The sequence below is a fragment of the Mastomys coucha genome, unplaced genomic scaffold (assembly GCF_008632895.1).
Source record: "Mastomys coucha isolate ucsf_1 unplaced genomic scaffold, UCSF_Mcou_1 pScaffold22, whole genome shotgun sequence".
Classification (NCBI taxonomy): domain Eukaryota; kingdom Metazoa; phylum Chordata; class Mammalia; order Rodentia; family Muridae; genus Mastomys; species Mastomys coucha.
This window is the reverse complement of record NW_022196905.1, coordinates 260,223,923-260,245,154: the sequence shown is the minus strand read 5'-3', so window position 1 is coordinate 260,245,154 and position 21,232 is coordinate 260,223,923. Positions and strand designations below refer to the sequence as shown.

Sequence of the window (21,232 nt, the reverse complement as noted above, 5' to 3'; positions counted from 1 at the left end):
CCTAGTCAGCTGCTTGCTTGTGCACCTTGCCTTATCAAAGCTCAGGAAGCAGACTTTGCACACAGCAGAGGAGGAAGCCCCACAGTCTCATCACAATGGAGGCTTTGCATCTGCCCTTGACAGCAGTCCAGAGAGGAGCACAGGAACTGTCACTGCAGAAGCCTCAGCCAAGCTCCATGTGTGCAGAGCACATCGGGCTCCTAACCCCACAGCCCTACAGTTCACCCTCTGAGTGGGCACAGTGCCTAGGCTGACCACACACAAGGGCCTGCTCCTTGGCTGCTATGGATATTGGTCTTTTTTATTTTTTTAGTATTTGTTTTCTGTGCATCGGGTGGTTTTTCTGCATGTATGTCTGTGAGATTCCCTGGAACTGGGGTTATAAGCAGTTATGAGCTGCCATGTGGGTGCTGGGAATTGAAACAAGATCCTCTGGAAGAGCAGCCAGTGTTCTCAGTTGCTGAACCATCTCTCCAGCCTTGAGACATTGGCTTTTTTAAAAAAAAAGATTTATTTATTTTATGGGTATGAGTACACTGTAGCTGTACAGATGGCCATGAGCCATCATGTGTGTGACTGCTGGGAATTGAACTCAGGACCTCTGCTGGCCCTGCTCAAGCCGCCCCGCTTGCTCCCTCGTAATTCACTGTAGCTGTCTTCAGACACACCAGAAGAGGGTGTCAGCTCTCATTATGGGTGGTTGTGAGCCACCATGTGGTTGCTGGAATCTGAACTCAGGACCTTCGGAAGAGCAGTCAGTGCTCTCACCCGCTGAGCCATCTTGCCAGCCCCCGAGACATTGGCTTTTAATAGAACAAGAAGTTTGTTCCACCAGACTGTAGGCTTCAGGGAGCTTTCCCCCTAATTTCTTGCTATATAGCTATAGCCCAGCCCATTCTCCTGTTCCCACTTTGCTGAAGAATAGATGGAGACCCGAGCTCTTCCTGGCAGGAACAAGGAGGCTGGCCTTTGGGTCTTGATTTCACTTCTGAACTCTGGTGCTTTTATGACATGAACTTTGAGATGCCCATGACATCTGGGCTGAGCCAGCCTTACAAGGAAGAGGGTAGAGTCTTAATAGCAGAGTTGGTGAAGGACTGGGTCCTGCCCCATGATGCCAGCCCTGAGGTCAAGCCCACAACTCCCTGCCATTCTGAGCTGATCTGTCCAGCCCCAGGCCCATAGATATGCCAAAGAGCAGAGGAGCTCCGGCATGTAGCAGGGGAGCTTCTAGTCCCCATCACAGCAATGGTTCACTCCACCAAGGGGACTCTCCCACAAGGGAGCATCTACAGTCACTACCAGGCATGATAAGTCTAGAGCTGGGGACTCGTGTTCTGCCCATCACATCAGAGAGGTGAGGCTCCTGAGGTTTAGAGAGGTTGCAGAAGTTCAGCATGGCCAGGAGCCTTATGAGTCAGAGCCCTGGGTCTTTCCTGTCCAGCCACCACTTCCATACAACTTGGAGGAAGTGGTGATCTCACCAGCCAGGGACCACCATCTGTGACCAGGACACAGGGCAGGCAGTGCTCATACTAGATAGAGCCCTCCGGGAGGGAACACAGATGTTGAAATGGCTGGCAGTCAGCCTCCCAGAGGCCATTCACAAGTCACCCCTAAACACAAGCAAGGGGCAGTTACCTCCTGTTTGCCATGAAGGCTGAGCTCTACAGCTGTGCCTTGCCTAATCTCTGCTCAGGCCCATAGGACAGTGTGGCACCTACAGAAAACTTGCCTGCTTTTTCAGGAAGTTGTGATCACTGGGCGGGGCTGGAGGCCATCTCTGCTTTCCCTTCTTAAAGTGTGGGTGGCCCTGGGCTGTGACAGCTTCCTTTATCACCCTAGCTGGAACGTGTAGGGCACAGCTACCCTGCACTGGAAGCTTCTGGCTCTCCCAGCCTATACCTAAGGCCAGCCTGAGGCCAGCCCCATGCTTTGCACATCTAACCTAGGGAACTTTGGGTGTTTCTTTTGGTTGTGTACGTATGTATTTTATAGATGTTCATGTGTATACATATACATGTGTGCATGTTTGCATGTGCATGCAGAAGTCAGGTCAACCCAGGTTTACTCAGGAGCCTCTCACCTTGCTTTATTTGGACATAGAAGACCTTCTTCACCGGCCTGGAGCTCACCAAGTTGGCTAGCCTCACTGGCACAGAGAATCTGCCTATCTCTATGTCCCCAATGCTAATGGGTTGCTTGTTTGTTTATTTGTTTGTCTTTCAGGACAGGGTTTCTCCTGTAGCCCTGGCCATCCTGGAACTCACTCTGTAGACCAGGCTGCCTCTGCCTTTCAAGTGTTAGGATTAAAGGTGTGCACCAAAGCTACCTGGTTCCAGGGATCAAATTCATGTCCTCGGGTTCAATTTACACAACCAATTTACACACTGTGCTCTCTCAAAAGATAGCCTTCTTATGTAGCCCAGGCGGGGTGGCTATGGCGCTCTTCCTGTATCAAGCTCTGGAGTGCTAGGGTTATGGTGTGGTTAAAACTTTGTTCCTTTCTAGTGGTGCTGGGGATCAAACCTGGGGCTGTCTGTACACTAGAGCAAGTGCACTCTACCCCATTGAGATAACAGTCCCAGCCAGAAGCCTCATCTTAAAGCACCCCCAAAAAGCCAACATGGTTAAGAGAGCTAAATAAAGAACTACTCCTGAGCCTACCACCCCTGCCCACTGCTGTGCTGCTCCTGAAATAGCCGCACACACCACATGCCCACAACTGCACAGCCGGCTCAGCAGGGGGACGCCCAAGCCAGTGCTGTAGTCCCAGCAGCACTCAGAGTAGAGGAGACATTTTAGAATTGCAGCAGTGAGGACAGACAATCAAGTGTCTTCAAGGAGAATCTCGGGCCACAGGAAGCTTCTCACCTAGAGCAAGTGACTCCTGGAGGTGTGAAATGAAGCCACATCACTCCAAGGCCCCTTGAGATGGACACTGATCTCTGCTGCAGCAGCAGTAAGAACCCTGCAGAGGGTCCCTCTGGGCCCAGCACAGGTGTGTGACCCACACAAGTCACATGCCATAGAGCACTCCTGTGGGAAGTGCCTTGCAACCTCCAGACACACAGCAAATGCTCAGAAATCCAGTTTCTCACATAAAGCTCAGGCACCAGAGGGAGGTCTCCTGTGTCAAGACAGGTAAATAGGGCCCTGTCTGCTGAGACCACTGGTACACAGGATACCAGGCTCCTGGGCTGTCAGCATCCCTTCCAACTGGCCGCCTGTCACGGAGCCAGCTGTTGGCTTAGAGGTCCCAGGAAGATCGTTAAAGCATACCAGCCCTGGCTGGTCCAGGGCAGGCCGCTGTTTCCTTCAAAAGGCCCCTCCCAGGACAGGAAGTGAAGACTCGGGGAGGGAGGGGTGGTCCCTGTCAGGCAGAGTTGATCCTGGGGTCCAGGCAAGGGAAGTCACATGGGCGTCTGACCTACACCCTATAGGATGTATGTAATACCTCCAAAGGCCAAAGGGCCCAGGAATCTCAATGCTATGGATTCCTAACAACTTCCCACTGCTTGGGTAATAGAAAGGGAGGCCTTGGAGCCTGGCCTCAGGGGAGGCTTGCAGAGCTTCAACCCATTGTCCCATCAACTTCTTGGGAGCTGAACCCTTACCTGTTTTAGCATCTGGCAAAAATGAAAGGTGCCCAGAAGAGAAAGGCTGTCTGAACAGAGTGGCTATGGCCCTGCTTCAGTGTGAATCCAGAACAAGCCTCAGACAGCAACAGGCCCGCTACTAAAGGGTGCGCCCAGGAGGAGCCTTCTCGGGCATCGAGCTAAGGCAAGTGTGATCCCTATGACACACTATCATCTCTGCTTCCCAAAGACACCCACACCCCAATCCCTGGCAAGGAAATCCACAGAAAGTAGAATAAACACAAGGTGGCCCTGGGCACCACTGCCTCTGCCTGCAAGGGGTGGGCACCACTTACCGTGCTGGACTTGAGCTCGTCCCCAGTCTCTTCGTCAGACTCGAGTGCAACAGGCAGGGACTTCTGTGGTGGGGAGAAGGTCAGGTCCCAACGCAGCAGACGGGGCTCGGGCCGGTCCCCCAGCCGCAGGCTCTCTAGTTTCTGCACCGTGGGTTCTGCAGAGGAGGCTGGCCTGAGGTTCTCCTTGTTCTGGGACTTGGACCTCAGTCTCTGTAGCCCAAAGCCCCGGTCCTCAGAGCGCCGGTCTCCCCCAGAACCCCGACTGTGACGCCGTCTCTGTGGGTGCGTATCCTGTGGACAGGCATCCATCCTTAGTAAGGGCTTCATCTCCAGCTTGTAGTTGCTCAGCTGCTCCTCATCTGGCTCAAGCAGCTTGGGGCCCCCAGAACAAGGATTGCCTGCCCGGTGGTGAGAAGTCCACGAGAACGTGGTGGGGGACTCCGTCCGCCGCTCCCGGGGCTTGGGGTTCCCAGGCTGCTTGTGGCCTGAGCCCCGGGTGCGGAAGTCCTCACTGGGCTGGCCGCTGCGTAGGGCACCGCTGCGGACACCCCTAGAGGCCCCAGCCTTCTCCTCGCCCCAGCTGTTGCGGGCATAGTCCCCTCCGCGGCCCTCAAGGAGCATCTGGATGTCCCCACTTCGCTCCTCATCCACGGAGACCTGCCTGGAGAAGTGGGCCATCTTGGTCCTGGAGACAGGAGCTGGCGGAGGGGTAGATGTGGGGCTGGCGGGAAAGCTCTGCAGGGGACTGTCGTCTGGGGTCAGATCAGAAGGGGTAGTGCCCTTTCGGTACAGCTCAGGGCTCTCCTGCTGCAGGGGTGTCCCGGTGGAGAGCACCTCGATGTCATCGCAGGACATCTGGTGCTTTGGCCTCTGGTACTCAAGCCCTTGGGAGACAAAAGTGCACGGAGTTACATGGAGCCCAGTGCAGAGAGGTCTTGTGCCCAGTATGGGTTGGGTCACTCAGCAAAGATAACTGGCAGGACCTTAAAGCGAGGCACTTTCTGTCACCAGAGTCTCTTAGGTGGAAAACGGGGACCTGGTAAGTCAGGGCAGGAGCCTGCCTTGTGCCCTGTGGCTGCCTTCTCACAAGGGTGAGAGTGCTCTGCACCTTACAGGGAGGCTTGTGCCTGCTTGCCAGCACCATGGAGGTCATTCTCAGCTAAAATTAGCTGCAAAGCCCGTGCTGTCCCTGGAAGACCATTATGAAGATCAAGAAGGCACCTGGGGCAAATTAATCTCAGTGCCTTTATTTCTGTTTTGTGTCCTGGTACATGGCTGTGCCTGCTTTAAGGATAGGGAATCAGCTTCTGTGCTCTGGGCACTGCTCTGACTCATCCTGGATCTCTCCTTCCAGCCCTGGGGCTTCAGGCAGTCTCTGAGGGACTAGCTACCAGGGTCCTCCCCAAGCAGGCAGCCCCAAGGAGGGCCTTCTGCCCCTAGCAGATAAACACTTCGGTAATGTTTTTACAACCAGGGATAGCCTGAGCTTGTGATCCAGGAGCCATGTTAAATGTCAGTTCTGCTGCAAGACCATGGCAGCCATCATCCTAGGGAGTCTTCTCTTTGTAAGAGAACATAGCAGCTGCGGGCCTTGAGGACCAGGGAGTGGGACACTTAGCCTCCAGTGTCCTTTCTGTAAGGCCCCACTGGCCGCTAATACATTCTAGGAAACGCCCTAACATAGGGAAGTGAATCACAGAAGGGATGTAAGGGCACCTGGAAGTAACACAATACTGGAGAGAGAGAGGAGGCCATGGCAGTCTCCCAGGCAGCAGCCATGGCCAGAGACCATAGAGAGCAACAGCCAGGAAAGGGTTCTGCATCAGCCAAGTCCCATGGTCTGGACCCATCCCAGTTAGGGGGGCAGCTGAGGTACTGCAAGTTGAAGGTTATTCTCATAGACTTTCTCAAGGAGGCATCTCTGAGATGCTGAGGTCTCCCCAAAAGAAACACTATCCTGGGCCTACATACATGGGGCAAAAGACCACACATCTGGTAGTCAAAGGTCCAAAGTCCAGCTGTGGGTAGGGCTGGCTCCTATGAGTCTTGCCCAGGATCATCAGAATGCCTGGTGGATAAATCTCTTGGTCACCATTCCACACCGAAGTGCCTCAGTATTGAGTTCCCTTCAATCAAAGCTCCTAGGGACAGTGTAGTAGGATCCCAGGAAGGAACCAGCAGCAGACTGGAGCCTGGGGACCCATGGGAATTTGCCAACCTACATATTCGTGGTTCACCTGGCTTGGGGTCAGTTACATGCTTAGCAGTGTGAATATGGGCAGATTGCCTTTAGCCCACTGACTTGAACAAGAGTCACTGCACTCTGACTAGAAGTTAGGTTCTCCACTGGAGACTAGGGCTTGCTTGCTTCCTTTCTTCCTCCCTTCTTTCCTTCTTTCTTTCTCTTTAAGCTAAGAGCTTCTGGGTGAGAGGAACTGTGTGCAGAGAGTTGATGGCCACCTCCCCTCTCTAAACCAGAAACATCTGAGAGATGTGCTGGTGGCTAGGTCTCAGTGGGCTACCAGAGTGGGTCCTGGTGGAAGCTCTAGAAGGAGCAGACAGCAAGACTCTGATTTGACCTTCTGACCCGGCGCCACCAGCTGTGTGAGCTTAGCTCCTCAACGCAGGCCCAGAGACCCTGTCTTCATTTGTGTGAAAACACAGAGTTGACACGATACACCTTAGCCCCACAGCCTCGTTTAACTTTCAATTCTCACCCTGTATACAGTAGCTGGGAGCAGACAGGGGAGGGCGGGGGCTGTGACTCTGTCTCCGAGATGCTTCCCAGGATGCATTGTGAGGCTGAGTGGGCACAGCACAACCCTCACCTCAGTCGACTGTCCCAACACTGGAGGCTCCGTGCCTCCATTCACACATTTCCCAGAGGGCAGTGACTTCCACAGGACACAGCGCGGGCTTCTGCTCACTGGACATTCTCCACCCTGGCAGTCACTCCTCACACTTAGCTACCTGCACTTTACTGAGTGCATATTAAGATTAAATCAAACTCAGCACAGAGGAGGCTGAGGCAGGAGGATTGCTATGGGCCAGCGCGGGTTACAGAATAAGATCTTGTATTAGAAACAAGCAACAGAAGTTAACAGATGAGACTGGATTCAGCTCTTCAGTCACCCCTGCTACAGAGGGATCAAAGCCATCACTGCATATGACTATAGAATAGCAATATTGGGACCGGAAAATGAGAGGCAGTGTCCATATACACAGAGAGCTTGGAATCAGTGGCTAAAGTCCATGCTCACTCACTCATGTTTGCAAGGGAGGTCACTGGTAAGGCACTAGCTTGGGGTGACAGTTCGCTCCGGGTGGCATCAGGGGGCACCGTCCCAGGCAAGACTCACCATTTTCCCTGTGCTGGAAGGAGGGAGAGAACTCTTTGGCAGTGATCCTGGCGATCCGCGCTTCCTCCTGGGCTTTCTGAGCTGCAGTAAGTGCTGCCTCAGCCTTGGCCCGTGAGTGGGAGGTCCTGGGGAAGACAGGAGGCAATGGATGAGCATTGAAAGAAGGTCCAGAAGGGACCCTTTGTCGTGAGTACGTGGGTGTCTACCCTCAGATCCTGTTCATTCAATTAGTCACTCAACAAACATTCCTGGTGTCAGCCAGCCAGACTGTGGGGAAAGTGTTCATTTCCTTTTTGCTTTTTACTTTATGTAAATGGGTACCTTGCCTGCACGTGTATGCATGCACATACAATCAGCAGAGGCCAGAAGAAGGCATCTGATCACCTAGGACTGGAGTTGCAAACACTTGTGAGCCATCATGTGGGTGCTGGGAACAGAGGCTAGCAGGTGCTCAAGCCACTAAGACGCCTCTACAGCCCCCGTTGTTTCTTAAGATTGTGTTTTTACTTGTTTGTCTGTGTGAGTATATGCTTGCTACTGGAGAGTGCCCCTGGAGGACAGACTAGGGTATCAGAGCTCCCCTAGAGCTGGAGCTGAAGGTGGCTGTGAGCAGCTGGGGATGGAACTTGGGTCCACTGGAGGGCCAGTGCACACTGTTAAGCAACCCCAGAACATGTGTTTTTATCAATATGCACACACCACACGGTGGGAACCTCAGAGCTGGACAATCCTGTCCTAGGCTGGAAGCAGTGGCAGGTCACCAGTTGGCCCAGGCTCCATGAGCTGACTCACACACTCCTTCTAGCTCTGGGGATGGGGAGGTTCCTGTTCTGGCAAAGAGGATACAGGACACTATGGCATATATGCCAGGCATATATGCCTCCAGCCCTGCTCCAGCGAGATCTCAGCTCAGCTGGGTCTCGCTGAGTCCCACAGGGCCACCCTACCCTTGTGAAAGTAGAGGTTAGAGTTCCAGGGCTGAATGTAGTGTTCCTCATCTGCTCCTCCTTCTTCCTGACATGCTGGCTCCAAGGCTGGACCACGCTACACATGAATACCACTTCCCCCACACTGTAAACAGTAGTCCTCAGGCCCTGAGATAAAAGGTGGGGTTTTTCCTTGCAGCTCTCCTGCCTGTGGTCTGGGAAATTCAGAGCAAGCAATGGGGGAGAAGGGCTTTCAATCAGGAATGTTTTTCTCCCAGTTCTGAGGCTGGATCCAAAGTTAGGGTGCCATCTGGGGAAGACCCACTTCCTGGTTACAGATGGCATCCTCAGACTGAGTCTTTGAAGGAAGAGAAGGCATCTCTCATGCTTTGGCCTAAAGGGCACTAATGCTATTCTTGAGGGCTCCATCCTGATAATCCTATCATCTCCCAGAGATGCCCACACACACCAGACACACGGAGGAGCGAGCTCTCAGGGCACAGTCTTTACCCAGCAGCCTGGCTCTCATGTCCCATGGCACCTGTGATTTGGGGTCTCCAAGCCAACTTCTGGACCCCTCACAACATTTGCAGCTTTGAGCTTCATTTTTCAAATGATTGTATTAGAAGAAAATATGCTACCCAGATGCAGGGGGAGAAGCCCAAGTCAGAAATAAATGTCCTAGAAGGGAAGCAGGACTCCCAGTCCAGCCTCCAGTTTCTCCTCTAATGTGGCTCCTCAGACATTATGATCTCCTGTTCTTGCCAGCCCAAGGAGTCAAGAAAAGCCAACATGCTAAAATGTAGCGTTGGTAAAATTCTATCCCATGAAGCATATTAGTTCCTGGAAGTGGAAAGACAATTGCTTCTCAACAGAGCCATGACCTCACGTCCCATGGAATGTGGGATGAGAACTACACCTTCTAGAATATTCCTTGGGTATCTGGTATTTGTCATCACAACATTACACTAACATAGCACTAGCCAACACATAATTAATTACTGATAATAGATCAGCTGAGGACTCATGGCTGTAGGCTGCAGGCCTCTCCGGCAGAAACTGCCCGGCGACCTCAGAGGAACCTGTGTCCCTTAGCTAGGGTCCTTCCATCCTGTCCTGTGATCCCAGCATAGGTTGTGGAACTCTGAAAATGACCTCCCTGCAGATCTGTGCAACTTTAGAAACTGTCCCTAGTTATCTGCAAGGTCCCCCAGCTCCAACAGAAGGGCTGCAATGTCCCAGACCAGAACATAGTCCTGACAGAGAACAGCTGCTGAGCCGAAGTGTCCTGGAGAGCAGGGGAGAGTGTGTACCCCCAAATCCCACAGACAGAAACCTGGGGTGCTGATCTCACTCGGCACAGATGAAGCTTCTCGCGCGGTTGTTGGTCAGGCTCCATCCTGACCTGAGTGGGCACTCACAGCTCCACTCACCCTCTGAGCTCACAGCACTGCTCTAAAGACAACTCACAATTTCTCAACATCCCTTAGGGGCTATGACTGGTTTCCACATCCTCACTTAGTAAAGATACCATTAACTCTCCCATGTTGTGTGCACGGTTACATATGCATGTCACACGTATACTGTGCCAATCCTAAAATAAAATCAACTGATACCAGCAGTGGTTAGTGAAGACTCCAACACGTGACAAAGGTTCATTCCAAACAAGATTTGCAGGACCGGATTGAGTCCTCTAAGGGACAGCAGCCTCCAGAGGGGGCTCCGTCTAGGTTCATACCTGTGAGGTCTGGCTACAGTGTCATAGAGGGGACACTCAACCTACGCAAGGCTCTTCTACACTTGCCATTAATGCTGGATGATGATGATTATCATCATCATCATCATCATCATCATCATTATTATTATTATTATTATTATTATTATTATTATTAATGCTGGATTAATGTACAGTTGTACCCACAGCTCCTCCTGCATGGGTGCCCTGTATATGGGCATAGTTGTACCTGTGGTCCTCAACAGAGGCTCAGGCACCCAGAGAGGAGGTGGCAACTTAAAGCCCAGAGCAACTAAGGATCAGCTAGTCATGATCCAGGACTCAGGGATAGAAGAAACCATAGTAGACCAGAAGCCAGGCAGGACCAGTCATCTTCCAGAAGGAGGGAGGAGCTAACTGCAGGAAGTCCATGGGGTAGGGATCCAGGGAGATCCTAGGGACTGTGGGGCAGCCAGTGGGTGACGTTGACCTTGTGCCTAATAATGACGGCAGGGCTGTGCAAGGTGGTGCCTTCTCACACACCTGCGATCTCATCACACTAACATGCAGGGAGCTGAGGCCGGAGAATCACTAGGTTACACAATAGGACTTTGATCCCACAGCACATGTCTCAATAAGGCCTCCAATCCTTCCCTAAAGGGATCTTCAGAGCATGTGCTGGGTGTCCAACTTCCATATTAGGCATGTGACCAATCAGACAACTGCTGGAGGAAGTCAGGAGAGAAACATCTACATGTGCGGTTGCCAAAGAGAGCCGTGCTGCTACCACAGACAAAGTGAGCTACTGTCAGAAACCACTGCCTGAGGCCAGGGGCATAGCTGACAGTGTGCAACATCATCTGGGGTGGAGGTCAAGATTCCTCAGGGGTGTGCCAAAACCCAAGTTACCACTAAACAGCCAGGTGGATCAGCGTCTGGTCCTCGAGTCACTGGACACCCATGTTTCTCTTACTCATGAGAAGCTGGGTCAAGAGGCTGGGAAGCCAGGGTGCAGACCCTTCCTGGAGCCTCCTGGGAGGGGCAGCCCACCACCTTGCTCATATCCTGGGATACACACTCTGACTGCTGCAGACTGTAGTCAAATGTATCATTTAAGCTGCTGACCATGCGTGGCACTTTGTTCAGGAGGGATGGGAAGGAGGCTCTATATCCTGGCTTCTCTGCCCCCTCTTGGAACACAGATCACTCTCCTGTAAGCAGGCAGCTATGAGACTCTCGGAGCTCAGGGAAGTAGTGAACCTTTGAGGAGACCCTCCCTCCCCCCCAACTCCAATCCTCCTCCCCTCCACCAGTTTCGTTCACCAGCAAGGCTCCAGGGCCTGGCAAAGGCTCCCTGGCCGTTTCCCTTCTTCTTGCCTTGTGCCTCTGGTCTCCTCACTGCAGATGCTTAGACACTGAAGCCAGACCCTGGGAGGCCCAGGAAGGCCTTCACAGACCACAGAGGGGAATTTATTTTATTTTCTTTTAATGGGAAGGCAGTAGAAAAACAGGATCTCTCTGTGTAGCCCAGGCGGTCTCAAGTTCATAATCTGCCTACCTCAGCCTTACTGCTGGGCTGACAGGTGTGCACAACCCTGCCTTTATGCCGAGGATTCTTGTTCCTGCTACCTGCCTAGGGCCAGTGTCAGAGAACCATAGCAGAAGGGCCCACCAAAGAGACAGGACTACTCAGGTCTCCCGGCCACCAAGGGTCAGGAGTCACAGTGAGCCTCTGAAGAAAGGAGCTCGACTCCCAGAGCCTTCTATCTCTCCCTTGTGTCGGCCCTTCTGTGTTTCTCTGCATCTGTGAGAATCGCCTCTTTCCCTGGACTGTAGGAACTCAGTCTTCTGTGGCCAATGTCTTGCTCTGTCTCTTATTCTGTATCTCTCTCTGGCCTGGGCTGGCAGGAGGTGGGTGGGGCAAAGAGTCATAGACATCATGGCTTCCCTCCTTCAAGGCTTTGCCCCTTGGAGAATCTCACAGGATGGTATACAGTGGCGCCAACTATGCATATGTTTCTAACCCCTCCTCTGCCAACCTCTACTGGACTCAGGAGCTCACATATGCCCTCTGATCAGTACTGGCAACAGATATGGGGTTCTTCCAGATAAGGTCCGCAGACTTCACTGAACCTCAGGGAGGGCCTGTTTCACCAAGATAGGTTTGTGTCTTTCAGGGCTTTGGCCCTGCTTGCTTCCTGGAAGTCTACACCATCACAAGCTGTGCATGTCTGCTGCTGGCCTAACCTATCTCATGAAGACCCATGGCAGGTCTTACCCCCTAACCAAGGCCTTTAAACCCCCAGAGCTGAGATAAGGCGCCTTTGTGCTCAGCCAACACGTCTTACTGCAGAACACACCCTGGATGGCTGCTGCTCTGAACCAGCCCTGGTCTGATAAGGAGCAATGGCAGTGGTGGGCATAGACAGACACTAGGACGCAGGCAGGGCCTGTCCCCTCATGAAGGCAACTGAGCTTGAAGGCTCTCTTAGCTTTCACAGACTGAACTCCACATAATTCATATTCTCTCTCTCTTCCCCTTCCTCCTCCTCCTCTCCCTCTTCCCTCTCCCGCCCCCCTTCTCTCTCAACAGCGTCATTCTGTAGCCCAGACAGGCCTTGAATTCTTAATTCTCCTGTCTCAGCAACCATAGTTTAGTGCTAGGATGTCACTCTGGGCTTCTACTTGACTGTAAATGTGGCTTTTCTTTACACTTCTAAGGCCAGCCTTAAACTACAAAGGTCAAGTATATGCGATGACCCTAGTACACCCTATTAATGGTCATGCCCCAGGTATTTGTGACGGTGACCTTATTCAGGGATGGCGAGGTCACCAGGATGGGCCCTAATCCAGGACACTGGCCTATTGAGAAAACTTGAAAACAGAAAAAGACAGAACCCCGTCGAAGACACTGGACCTGCCACCATCTTGAAAAGAACAGAGCTAGGACCAGGTTCTCCTTCATGGCCTGTCATGGAACCAGCCCTACCTACACCTTGATCTGGACTCCCCTTCCCAGGAAGATGGAACAGTCAAGCTCCAAGTTCAGAGTGCTCAGAGCTGACAGCCTTGGGAAGCGTACAATGCATGGTGGAGCTGTGTCCAACACATGGTCGACCTAAAACCACTGTTTGTGGTGAAGCACCATGCCGTTCTGGTGGCTCAGGGTTGTGGAGCAAACAGACCCTTCTTATTCCTCCTCAAGGGAAGCCAGCCTCCTGGAGACTTGACTGGAAGTACCCAACCTCACAGCAAGTTCCTCTCCCTAGGCTGCAGTTGTCAAGGCAACCCCACCTCCACCAGGGAGGCTGCTGGGGAGGGACCATGCCCAGGCAGGGTGCTGGCAGGCCTTGTCTACAACCAGGTGCCTGCTAGGGACCAGTCCCACAGATTTGAGCATTTGACTCTCAGACCAGCCCTTGGAGACTGGACCGGTGTTTGTCATGCCCTGTGGACAGGCCAGTGACCTCTTGGCTTTTACCCTGACAAGAACAGAGATTCTGGGCAGCCCTGACACCAGGCACTGTGCGTAAGAACGATGGAGCAATGGTTTTTATGTCACAACCAGGAAGGCTCAGGCTGGCTCTGTCCTCCAATGGGTGCTACAGACTGCTGCGGAACTCCTAAATACAAGCCTTAAGGTATTTCAAGGCTGTGTGCAGGGCCCAGGCGGCACAGCCACTACAATCATGGTCCCTCAGGAATGGCCTGTTATACAGGTCCATACATGGGAATTGGTAGGGGTGTCTCCTGCGACCTTGTGTAGGGACCACAAGAGGTTGATGAAGACTTGCCTGCACCTGGCAGAGGCTAGAAGGTTCTCGGGTGTCCTTGGCTCACAGCTCTCCTTCCCATACTCTGTGCCAGTCACAAGATATGCTGGCACGTTTGAAATTTATCTTTTAGACAGGGTCTTGCTAAGTTGCTCTCCCAGGCCTTGAACATGGTCTTCCTGTCTGAAACGTCCAATTATGCCCTCCTCAGCCACCAAGTGTTCATGAAAAGCTCAGAGCATGTTACCAAAGTGCCCAGGGCTGCTCCTCACAGCAGAGAAAGCTCCAGTGTAAGGTGGCTACAATGTCTGAGCCGCTGTTCCCAAGTGATTGGTCCACTAACCCTGCGTATGCATTCACCCAGAGAACTGCCCTGACCACAGCACATGTATGCGCTCACACATGCACACACGTGGCACAGTGTGCACATACTCACACACAGCCCTCCTATATACACACTCACACAGCCATCTTTGACCATTGACCCCTCACAGTATCACCATAGGTGGAGCCCTGACAGGCTGAGGCAAGCACACGGCCTGGCCTCCTCTTTCAATGGCCACTCTGCTGAGGAAGAGCCTCTCTCTCTAGGACTCATGTCCTGGTCTGTGGAGTGGGTATAGAGAGGGGTCATGGTGGAGAAGGAGCCTGGAGCAGGGCCTGCAGCTCCATTGTGGAGGTTCTGCGGGTTCACTTCCAAGTGGCCTCACGGATCTTGGCCTATTTGCCCTGACATGTCTGGTTTGACAAGCAAGTTCAAAGGTGCTGGGAACATTCTGGGGTACACCATCCCCCCTAGAGTTCAGCTTCACCTTCTCTTGATGTCCCACAAGCAGTCTCACACGCCCACCCTCAGCTCCTAGAAATAGCCACCCTGCTTTCTGATTTTGTTGTTCTGTCTTTCTGGAGAAATTAAGGAGCTAGGGCACAGGGGAGATGCTTGATCTGGCTGCATCTGTATGAGGTGAGGTAGGCTGGGGGGTGGGGTGGCGGGGAGGGGAGGCACAGAGCATAAGACTCAGGGACAGAAGAGCCACCTCCTGGCCCCTCTAGGGTCAGCAGTGACTCAGAGGACATCAGGCCAGTGCAGCAGCTGCCCCTGACCTGTTCCCACTGAGGGGACCACCTTTGCCTTCCTCGAAGGTTCCTCTCTAAGGGTAAAGAAACTCTGCTATAAAAAAAGAATGAAGCTTTATAAAAAGCTGTCACTGCAAGCAGCCACACGTGGCAAGGGAGCAAAGATCCCACATCTCTGCTCTGTCTGAGTCACTGGTGCCCTCTGGGAACAGAGCCCACCAGTCAAATGTGCCCAATGGACACAGATGCTGGACACAGGCAGGCACTGGGGTTTGCACAAAAAAACAGAGTCTGCCCAGTGAGAAGGGTCAGCAGGAGACTGGCATAGTGGCCAAGAAGCATGTCCAGGTCCCAGTGCACTCGAATATGTGTGAGATCACTCTGGGACCATCCAGATGGCACACTGGAGACGCAAGTGAACTTTTCGCTTCTGTCCCCAAGCAATACTTTCTCTTCCAGAGGCAGGGTCTCACAATGCACCCCAAGCCAATGTCAAATTCACATTCCTCCTGCCTCAGCTCCAAGAAACCTTACTAAATCCAATAAAGTCTAAAGCATTTTCTTTTGTTTCTTTCTTCCTCTCTCTCTCTCTCTCTCTCTCTCTCTCTCTCTCTCTCTCTCTCTCTCTCTCCCTCCCTCCCTCTCTCTCTCTCTCTCTCTCTCTTTTTGAGATAGGGTTTCTCTGTGTAGCCCTGGCTGTCCTGGAACTCACTTTGCAGGGCATGCTGGCCTCAAACTCAGAAATCTGCCTGTCTCTGCCTCCCAAGTGCTGAGATTTAAGACATGCATGAGCATTTTCATCACAGCATCACAGCCAACCTGAGCACTGCGGTTCCCACACACCAGACACAAGACACGATGCTGAGCACTACGATTCCCTGAGTCAGACACAAGAAACAAATGATGCTGTGCCCTAAGGTTGCTGTGTGTCAGACACAGGACACGGTGCTGTGCCCTATGGTTCCCATATATCAAACACGGGACATGATGCTGAATGCCATGGTTCCTACATATCAGTCATGGACACAGTCACATGATGCTGAGTGCTACAGATCCTACACGTCAGACATTAGACACAAATTTAAATGCCACATCACATGGCCCACCCCACTTCTGGCTTTTTTCACTTAAACTTAACACCACACTTTGCAATCTGTGTCATGTTAGTGGACTGCAGAACTTCCTGGCTCTGTTCACTGAGCTGCCCTGAGCTGATTGTGGCCATATGTCATTTCCTGCCCAATGATGATCTGTTGATCACAGTTGACTTTTGCATATCTATTTTGGGGATCCATTTCCAGAAATGTGACCTCCTAGTGAAGGCTCAGCACGGACACCAAGGCCTGTGCTGTACTGGACATGAGGAGGGCTCTCCTGGGAGACCGGTCCACGGCTCTCCTGCTCAGTGGGTTGGCAGAGCTTACCCATCTTTCCCAGGCTGTCAAGCAGGGAAGTATCATCCCAATGTAGCTTTAATTGCATTTCTCTTCTTGTTTTACCTTTTTTTGAGACAGGGTCTCATGCAGCTTAGGCTAGCCTCCAGCTTAGTATGTAACTGAAGATGACATTGAACATATGATCTTCTTCCTCCTGAGTGCTAGGGTGATAGGCATGTGTCACCATGCTTATAATTGTAATAATAATAAAATAATAATAATAAATATATGTTATATAAGTATTATTATAATTAATGATAATCATTACTTTTTAAAAATGTCAATTCTGGGCACCAGCTCATTTTAAAGATTTAAAGACCCTGTGGCTGTCTTCAGACACACACCAGAAGAGGGTATCCAATTCCATTAAAGATGGTTGTGAGCCACCATGTGGTTGCTGGGAATTGAACTCAGGAGCTCTGGAAGAGTAGTCAGTGCTCTTAGCTGCTGAGCCATCCCTCCAGCCCTTAACATCATCATTACGAATGGGTTTGTGTCTAGGTGGTATGTGCACATACATGAAAGAGCCTATGGGGCCAGAAGAGGATGCTGGACCTCCTGGAGCTGCCATCCCAAGTGTTTGTGAGCCACTCATTGTGGATGCTGGAATCTGAACTCTGGTCCCTGTGACAGAGCAGGGTGTGCTATCGGCCACAGAGCCACCCTTCCAATGCCTCCACCCGGGTTTATGTGATGCTGGAGACTGAACCTTATGCACCATAGTGAGCTGACTGTCTCACAGGGCTCAGGTTTGAACCCAGAGCTTTGCACATGTATGCACGCACTCTACTGATGAGCTGTGTCTTAGCCCTTGGACTTTTGAACCAGGATCTTGCTTTGTGGCGAGGATCTTGCTGGCCTAAAATCTGCAGCCCTGCCATGGCCTCCCCAAGGTTCAGTGCATGAGAGGACACTGCTGTGGCTGCTCAGCTTGAGTTCACAGCCGCGCTCCACGTCGTACGGAGTCAGCCTCTTAATGCACACCTGGAGTTCACCTCGGAGGTGTGAGGCAGATTCCCAATTTCCTGATCTCCAAACAAAGCCAAAATTGGCCCAGTCAATGAGCAACATCAGCTAAATGGCACAACCTGAAAGTCACGTTCCCATGGCCTCTCTTTTCCCCTGTGTTAGTGCCCTCCTCTGGTGGACACCTCCGTGCTGGCTGGAACCTCACCACTGCTGAGGTGGGAACGCCAGGGTTGACTTTGGAGGTGGGGGTTAGAAAGCCAATTTTATAAAACCAGGTAGTCCAAGGAGAGAAGGGTAGGGCTTTCCTGGCAGGAATGGCAGTTGGGGACTGTACTGTGAGGTTCCCCTGTGGGTGGGGCTCTGCTCAGAATATTGTCATAACCTCAGGACACCCCACATCACAGGTGGGGAAACAATTGTTTATGAGGGGAAGCCGAGCTGAGGCTCATCTCCCTCCAGTGCTGAGTCTGCCGGGTCAGAGAGCTCTCGGCCAGTCAGGGAAAAGGCCCCTACCTACACCATCCAGTTTCTATGTGTGTGTGTTTGGGGGGCAGGGGGAAGGATAGAGAGGATGCATCTCAGTTGTCATGACAACCCCAGTGCTCTAGGCGCTCGGGAAGCCTGCGAAAAGCAAAGGCAGGTCGATTTTTAAGCATTCTTTCACCCTCCTTCCGGCGCCTCCCCTCACCTTCAGGCCTCCTATCTATCTTTAGATTCAGCACCCCCTCTTTTCCCTCACCCTACAGCCCACCCCCGTGCCCAGGAATAGCAGGCCAACCACGCAAACTGTACAAGGAACAGCCTAGAGACCCACTGAACAGGGCAGTCTGCCGAACGGGTTGGGCTCAGTCAGGGTCTTTTTCCAGGGGTGGCCAGGTAGGTCCTGGACCCAGGAGCCCAGGGGGACAGGGTCAGACATGGGCTTGGGCTAACATGAACGCTGAGGCCTCCCATGTGTGGGCAGACACAGTAACCTGAAGCCTCTGCCAGCCTCTTCCTTTGTCTTTTCAGTGCCCATTCTAAGTCTGATCTCTGGGCGATTCTGCTCTACTCAGTTAAAGGGGGAAGAGGGTGTCTGGAGAGGCCTCCTGAGCCCCCAGCAGAGGGCGTGTTCACAGGCAGAAATTTTGAACTTGGGATGATGAAGCAATGCCAGAGACAGACAGGGAGGCTCAAGCATGGCTGCCTATCCCTAGGGATGGCCTAAGGGGATCATGGATGATGACCCTGCTCTCCTCTGCCCTGGGCCTCGGCACCAGGGGAGCATGTCTGCTATGGTACTGCTTGGTCACCACAACCCAGGTTCCTATGGGGCAGAGAGGGCAAAGAGGAAGAAGTCAGCCTCCTCCATCGGTGGGACCCCAGCAGCCCCCCTCCCCCCAGGAGCTCAGTGGGACCAAGTGGAGCCTGAGCACCAAGGTCAGAGAATGTTGAGCAGAGAGCCTATCTGGGGGTCAACTGCATTCACGATGTCAGCTGGCCTACCTGTAAGACATGCCTTGCTGGGCACAGGCCTGACACCAATCCTGCTGCCTCCGAAGTCCTCTCCTGTCAACCCATCTGGAGTCCCTGATCTCACCTTTATGTGTGTTCCCGTGTGAGCAGCTCACATAGCAGCAGGATGCACCCCCATGAGCTAAGGGCAAGAGGGGATCAGGGCAGCACCACAAGTGCTGGTTGAACTCAGTTAACAGATGAGAGCCACTCTCTGTGATGCTGTGTGCACGGGCAGCGTGGCGACCAAGGACAGGGGTGAGAGGTGGGGACAGGGGAGCTCAGAGACTTGCCAGCAGCATCTCACACAGTAGGGCCAGAGATCCCAGTCTGATGAAGGGGAGGAGCAGGGAGAGAGAGAAGGGAGGAGGAAGGGAAGAAGAGAGGAGGAGGGAGAGCTAGAGGGGAAGCCAGTGCCTGAGCAGGGCCTGAGAGGCCTGTGCACCGCTCCAGGCTCCTCCACTCCAATCTTGGTATGAAGCAGGATTGTTGACAGAGAGGGAGCCAAGGCCATGGAGAACCTGAGGACCTTAGGTTACAGAGGAGACATTGATCAAAGCCTTTACTCAGTGCCTAGGCTTCTTGGGAGAGTCTGTTTCTCTCCTGCCCTGAGCAGGGCTTGTCAGGGACCCAGCCCTGAATACCACCTGCCACCCAGTTCTGCCACCACAGGAGCAGCATGGTGCAGGGACAGAGCTCTCCCTGCAAGCTGCCAACACCGACAGCCTGCACCTCCTGGGGTGTCAGCCTGTGCACTGTGTTTGGGTCACCTGGAGAATGACAGAAGATCAGCAATGACTCAGAGCTCAGACAGAATAGCCAGAAGGGGACAGGGGCTGGGACCCTAAGTCTCAGATCTCTGCTGCCATCCACAGGTCTGAGCCTGAGTTGCTGCTCAAATGTGACCAAGACCCCTTACTCATGGTCACCCCCACAGCTGGGCATGGAGATCCTTGTCCCTCCTGTGTAGGACCTCAGCTCACTGCCCACCCTATCCAGCAGATATGCACTCAAATCCCAAGCCCTATCCACATGGAGCTTCCTGCAGGAGGAAGTGGGGGCCAGGGGTGGAGACCACTCAGTCCTACAGCCAGCTGCTTCCTGATCTTCCTGCTCAGGGTCACAAGACACAGACAGACAGCCCTGCAGAGCTCAGGCACCCACCAGGATCTGCAGGGATCTGCCATTTCTTTGCAAATTTTCAGTTCTCCAAAGGCAAAGTGTAGCAGCCTGGCCTCCTGGGGCCATGCAGAGGATTAATGAGGTGTTTGTAGTGTTCGCTGGTCTCTGGGGATCAGATCTCAGAGCACACTGGAGCTAATGGCAGAGCTGAACTTGACATCCAAGGAGTGAAGGAAGTGGGGGTGTGGAAGCAGGGCTGGAAGGCCCAGGCACAGCCCAGCCCAGCCTACAGTGCCAAAGCTGGAAGAGTCAGGGACCCAGCTTGGGACCCAGGCTGCGAGCCACTCCAGCATTCACTGGGTGCCACTCCACATCCTATCCCCTCATTCAGGTTCTGCTTAACATTGGACAAGTTAGGCCCCCAAAGGACATGCCCTCCTCTCCCCCCAATACCTGTAAGGAATGATGTGTAGTATTCAGAACATATTTTGTATCTATGACTAAACTGAGAACCTTAAGAGGCCAGCAAGATGGCTCAGCAGGTAAAAGGAGCTTGCTGCCAAGCCTGATGACCCAAGTTTAATTCCTGGAGTCTTCAGGGTAGGAGAACTGAGTCCTTCAAGCTGTCCTCTGACGTCCACATGTATACCATGGAAAATGCATACTTGCACACAGAGACAGAAAGAAAGGCAGACACACAAAGTAAATGTAAAAGTGAGGGGCTGGTGAGATGGCTCAGTGGGTAAGAGCACGGACTGTTCTTCGAAGGTCCCGAGTTCAAATCCTAGCAACCACATGGTGGCTCACAACCATCCGTAATGAGATCTGACGCCCTGTTCTAGTGTGTCTGAAGACAGCTACAGTGTGCTTACATATAGTAATAAATAAATCTTTTTTAAAAAGTTAAAAAAAGTAAAAGTGAGAGCTGGGCGGTGGGCGGTGGAGGTGCACACCTTTAATCCTAGCACTTAGGAGGCAAAGGCAGGTGGATCTCTGAGTTGGAGGCCAGCCTGGTCTACAGAGCTAGTTCCAGGACAGTCAGGGAGAAACCTCATCTTGAAAAACAAAAATAGGATAGGGCTGGAGAAATGGCTCGGTAGTTAACAGCACTGACTGCTCTTCCAGAGGTCCCGAGTTCAATTCCCAGCAACCACATGGTGGTTCACAACCATCTGTAATGGGATCTGATGCCCTCTTCTGGTGTGTCTGAAAACAGTGACAGTATACTTAAATACTGTGTATACACTAAATAAAATAAATAAATAAATAAATCTTTTTAAAAAGAAAAACAAAAATAAACAAAAAAATTGAGGACCTTGAGCTAGAGTCACCCAGGTGACCTAGGCCCTCGGTGTCACCACCAGCATCCTTAAAAGAGGTAGATTTCAAATGAGGCATGGTGACATATGCCTGTAATCTCAGTACTTA

At 52.4% G+C, this 21,232-nt stretch overlaps 1 protein-coding gene across 1 annotated transcript in view; it reads right to left on the bottom strand.

Annotated features, from left to right (window-relative positions):
• The window catches only part of Jph3 (junctophilin 3), a 64,510-nt gene that overhangs the window by 5,290 nt on the left and 37,988 nt on the right, over positions 1 to 21,232 (bottom strand). Inside the window, exons 3-4 of the mRNA XM_031341640.1 lie at positions 7,294 to 7,418; positions 3,935 to 4,818 (exon numbers count right to left, since the gene is read on the bottom strand). Coding sequence (XP_031197500.1) covers positions 3,935 to 4,818; positions 7,294 to 7,418 — 1,009 coding nt within the window. The remainder of the gene's footprint in view (positions 1 to 3,934; positions 4,819 to 7,293; positions 7,419 to 21,232) is intronic.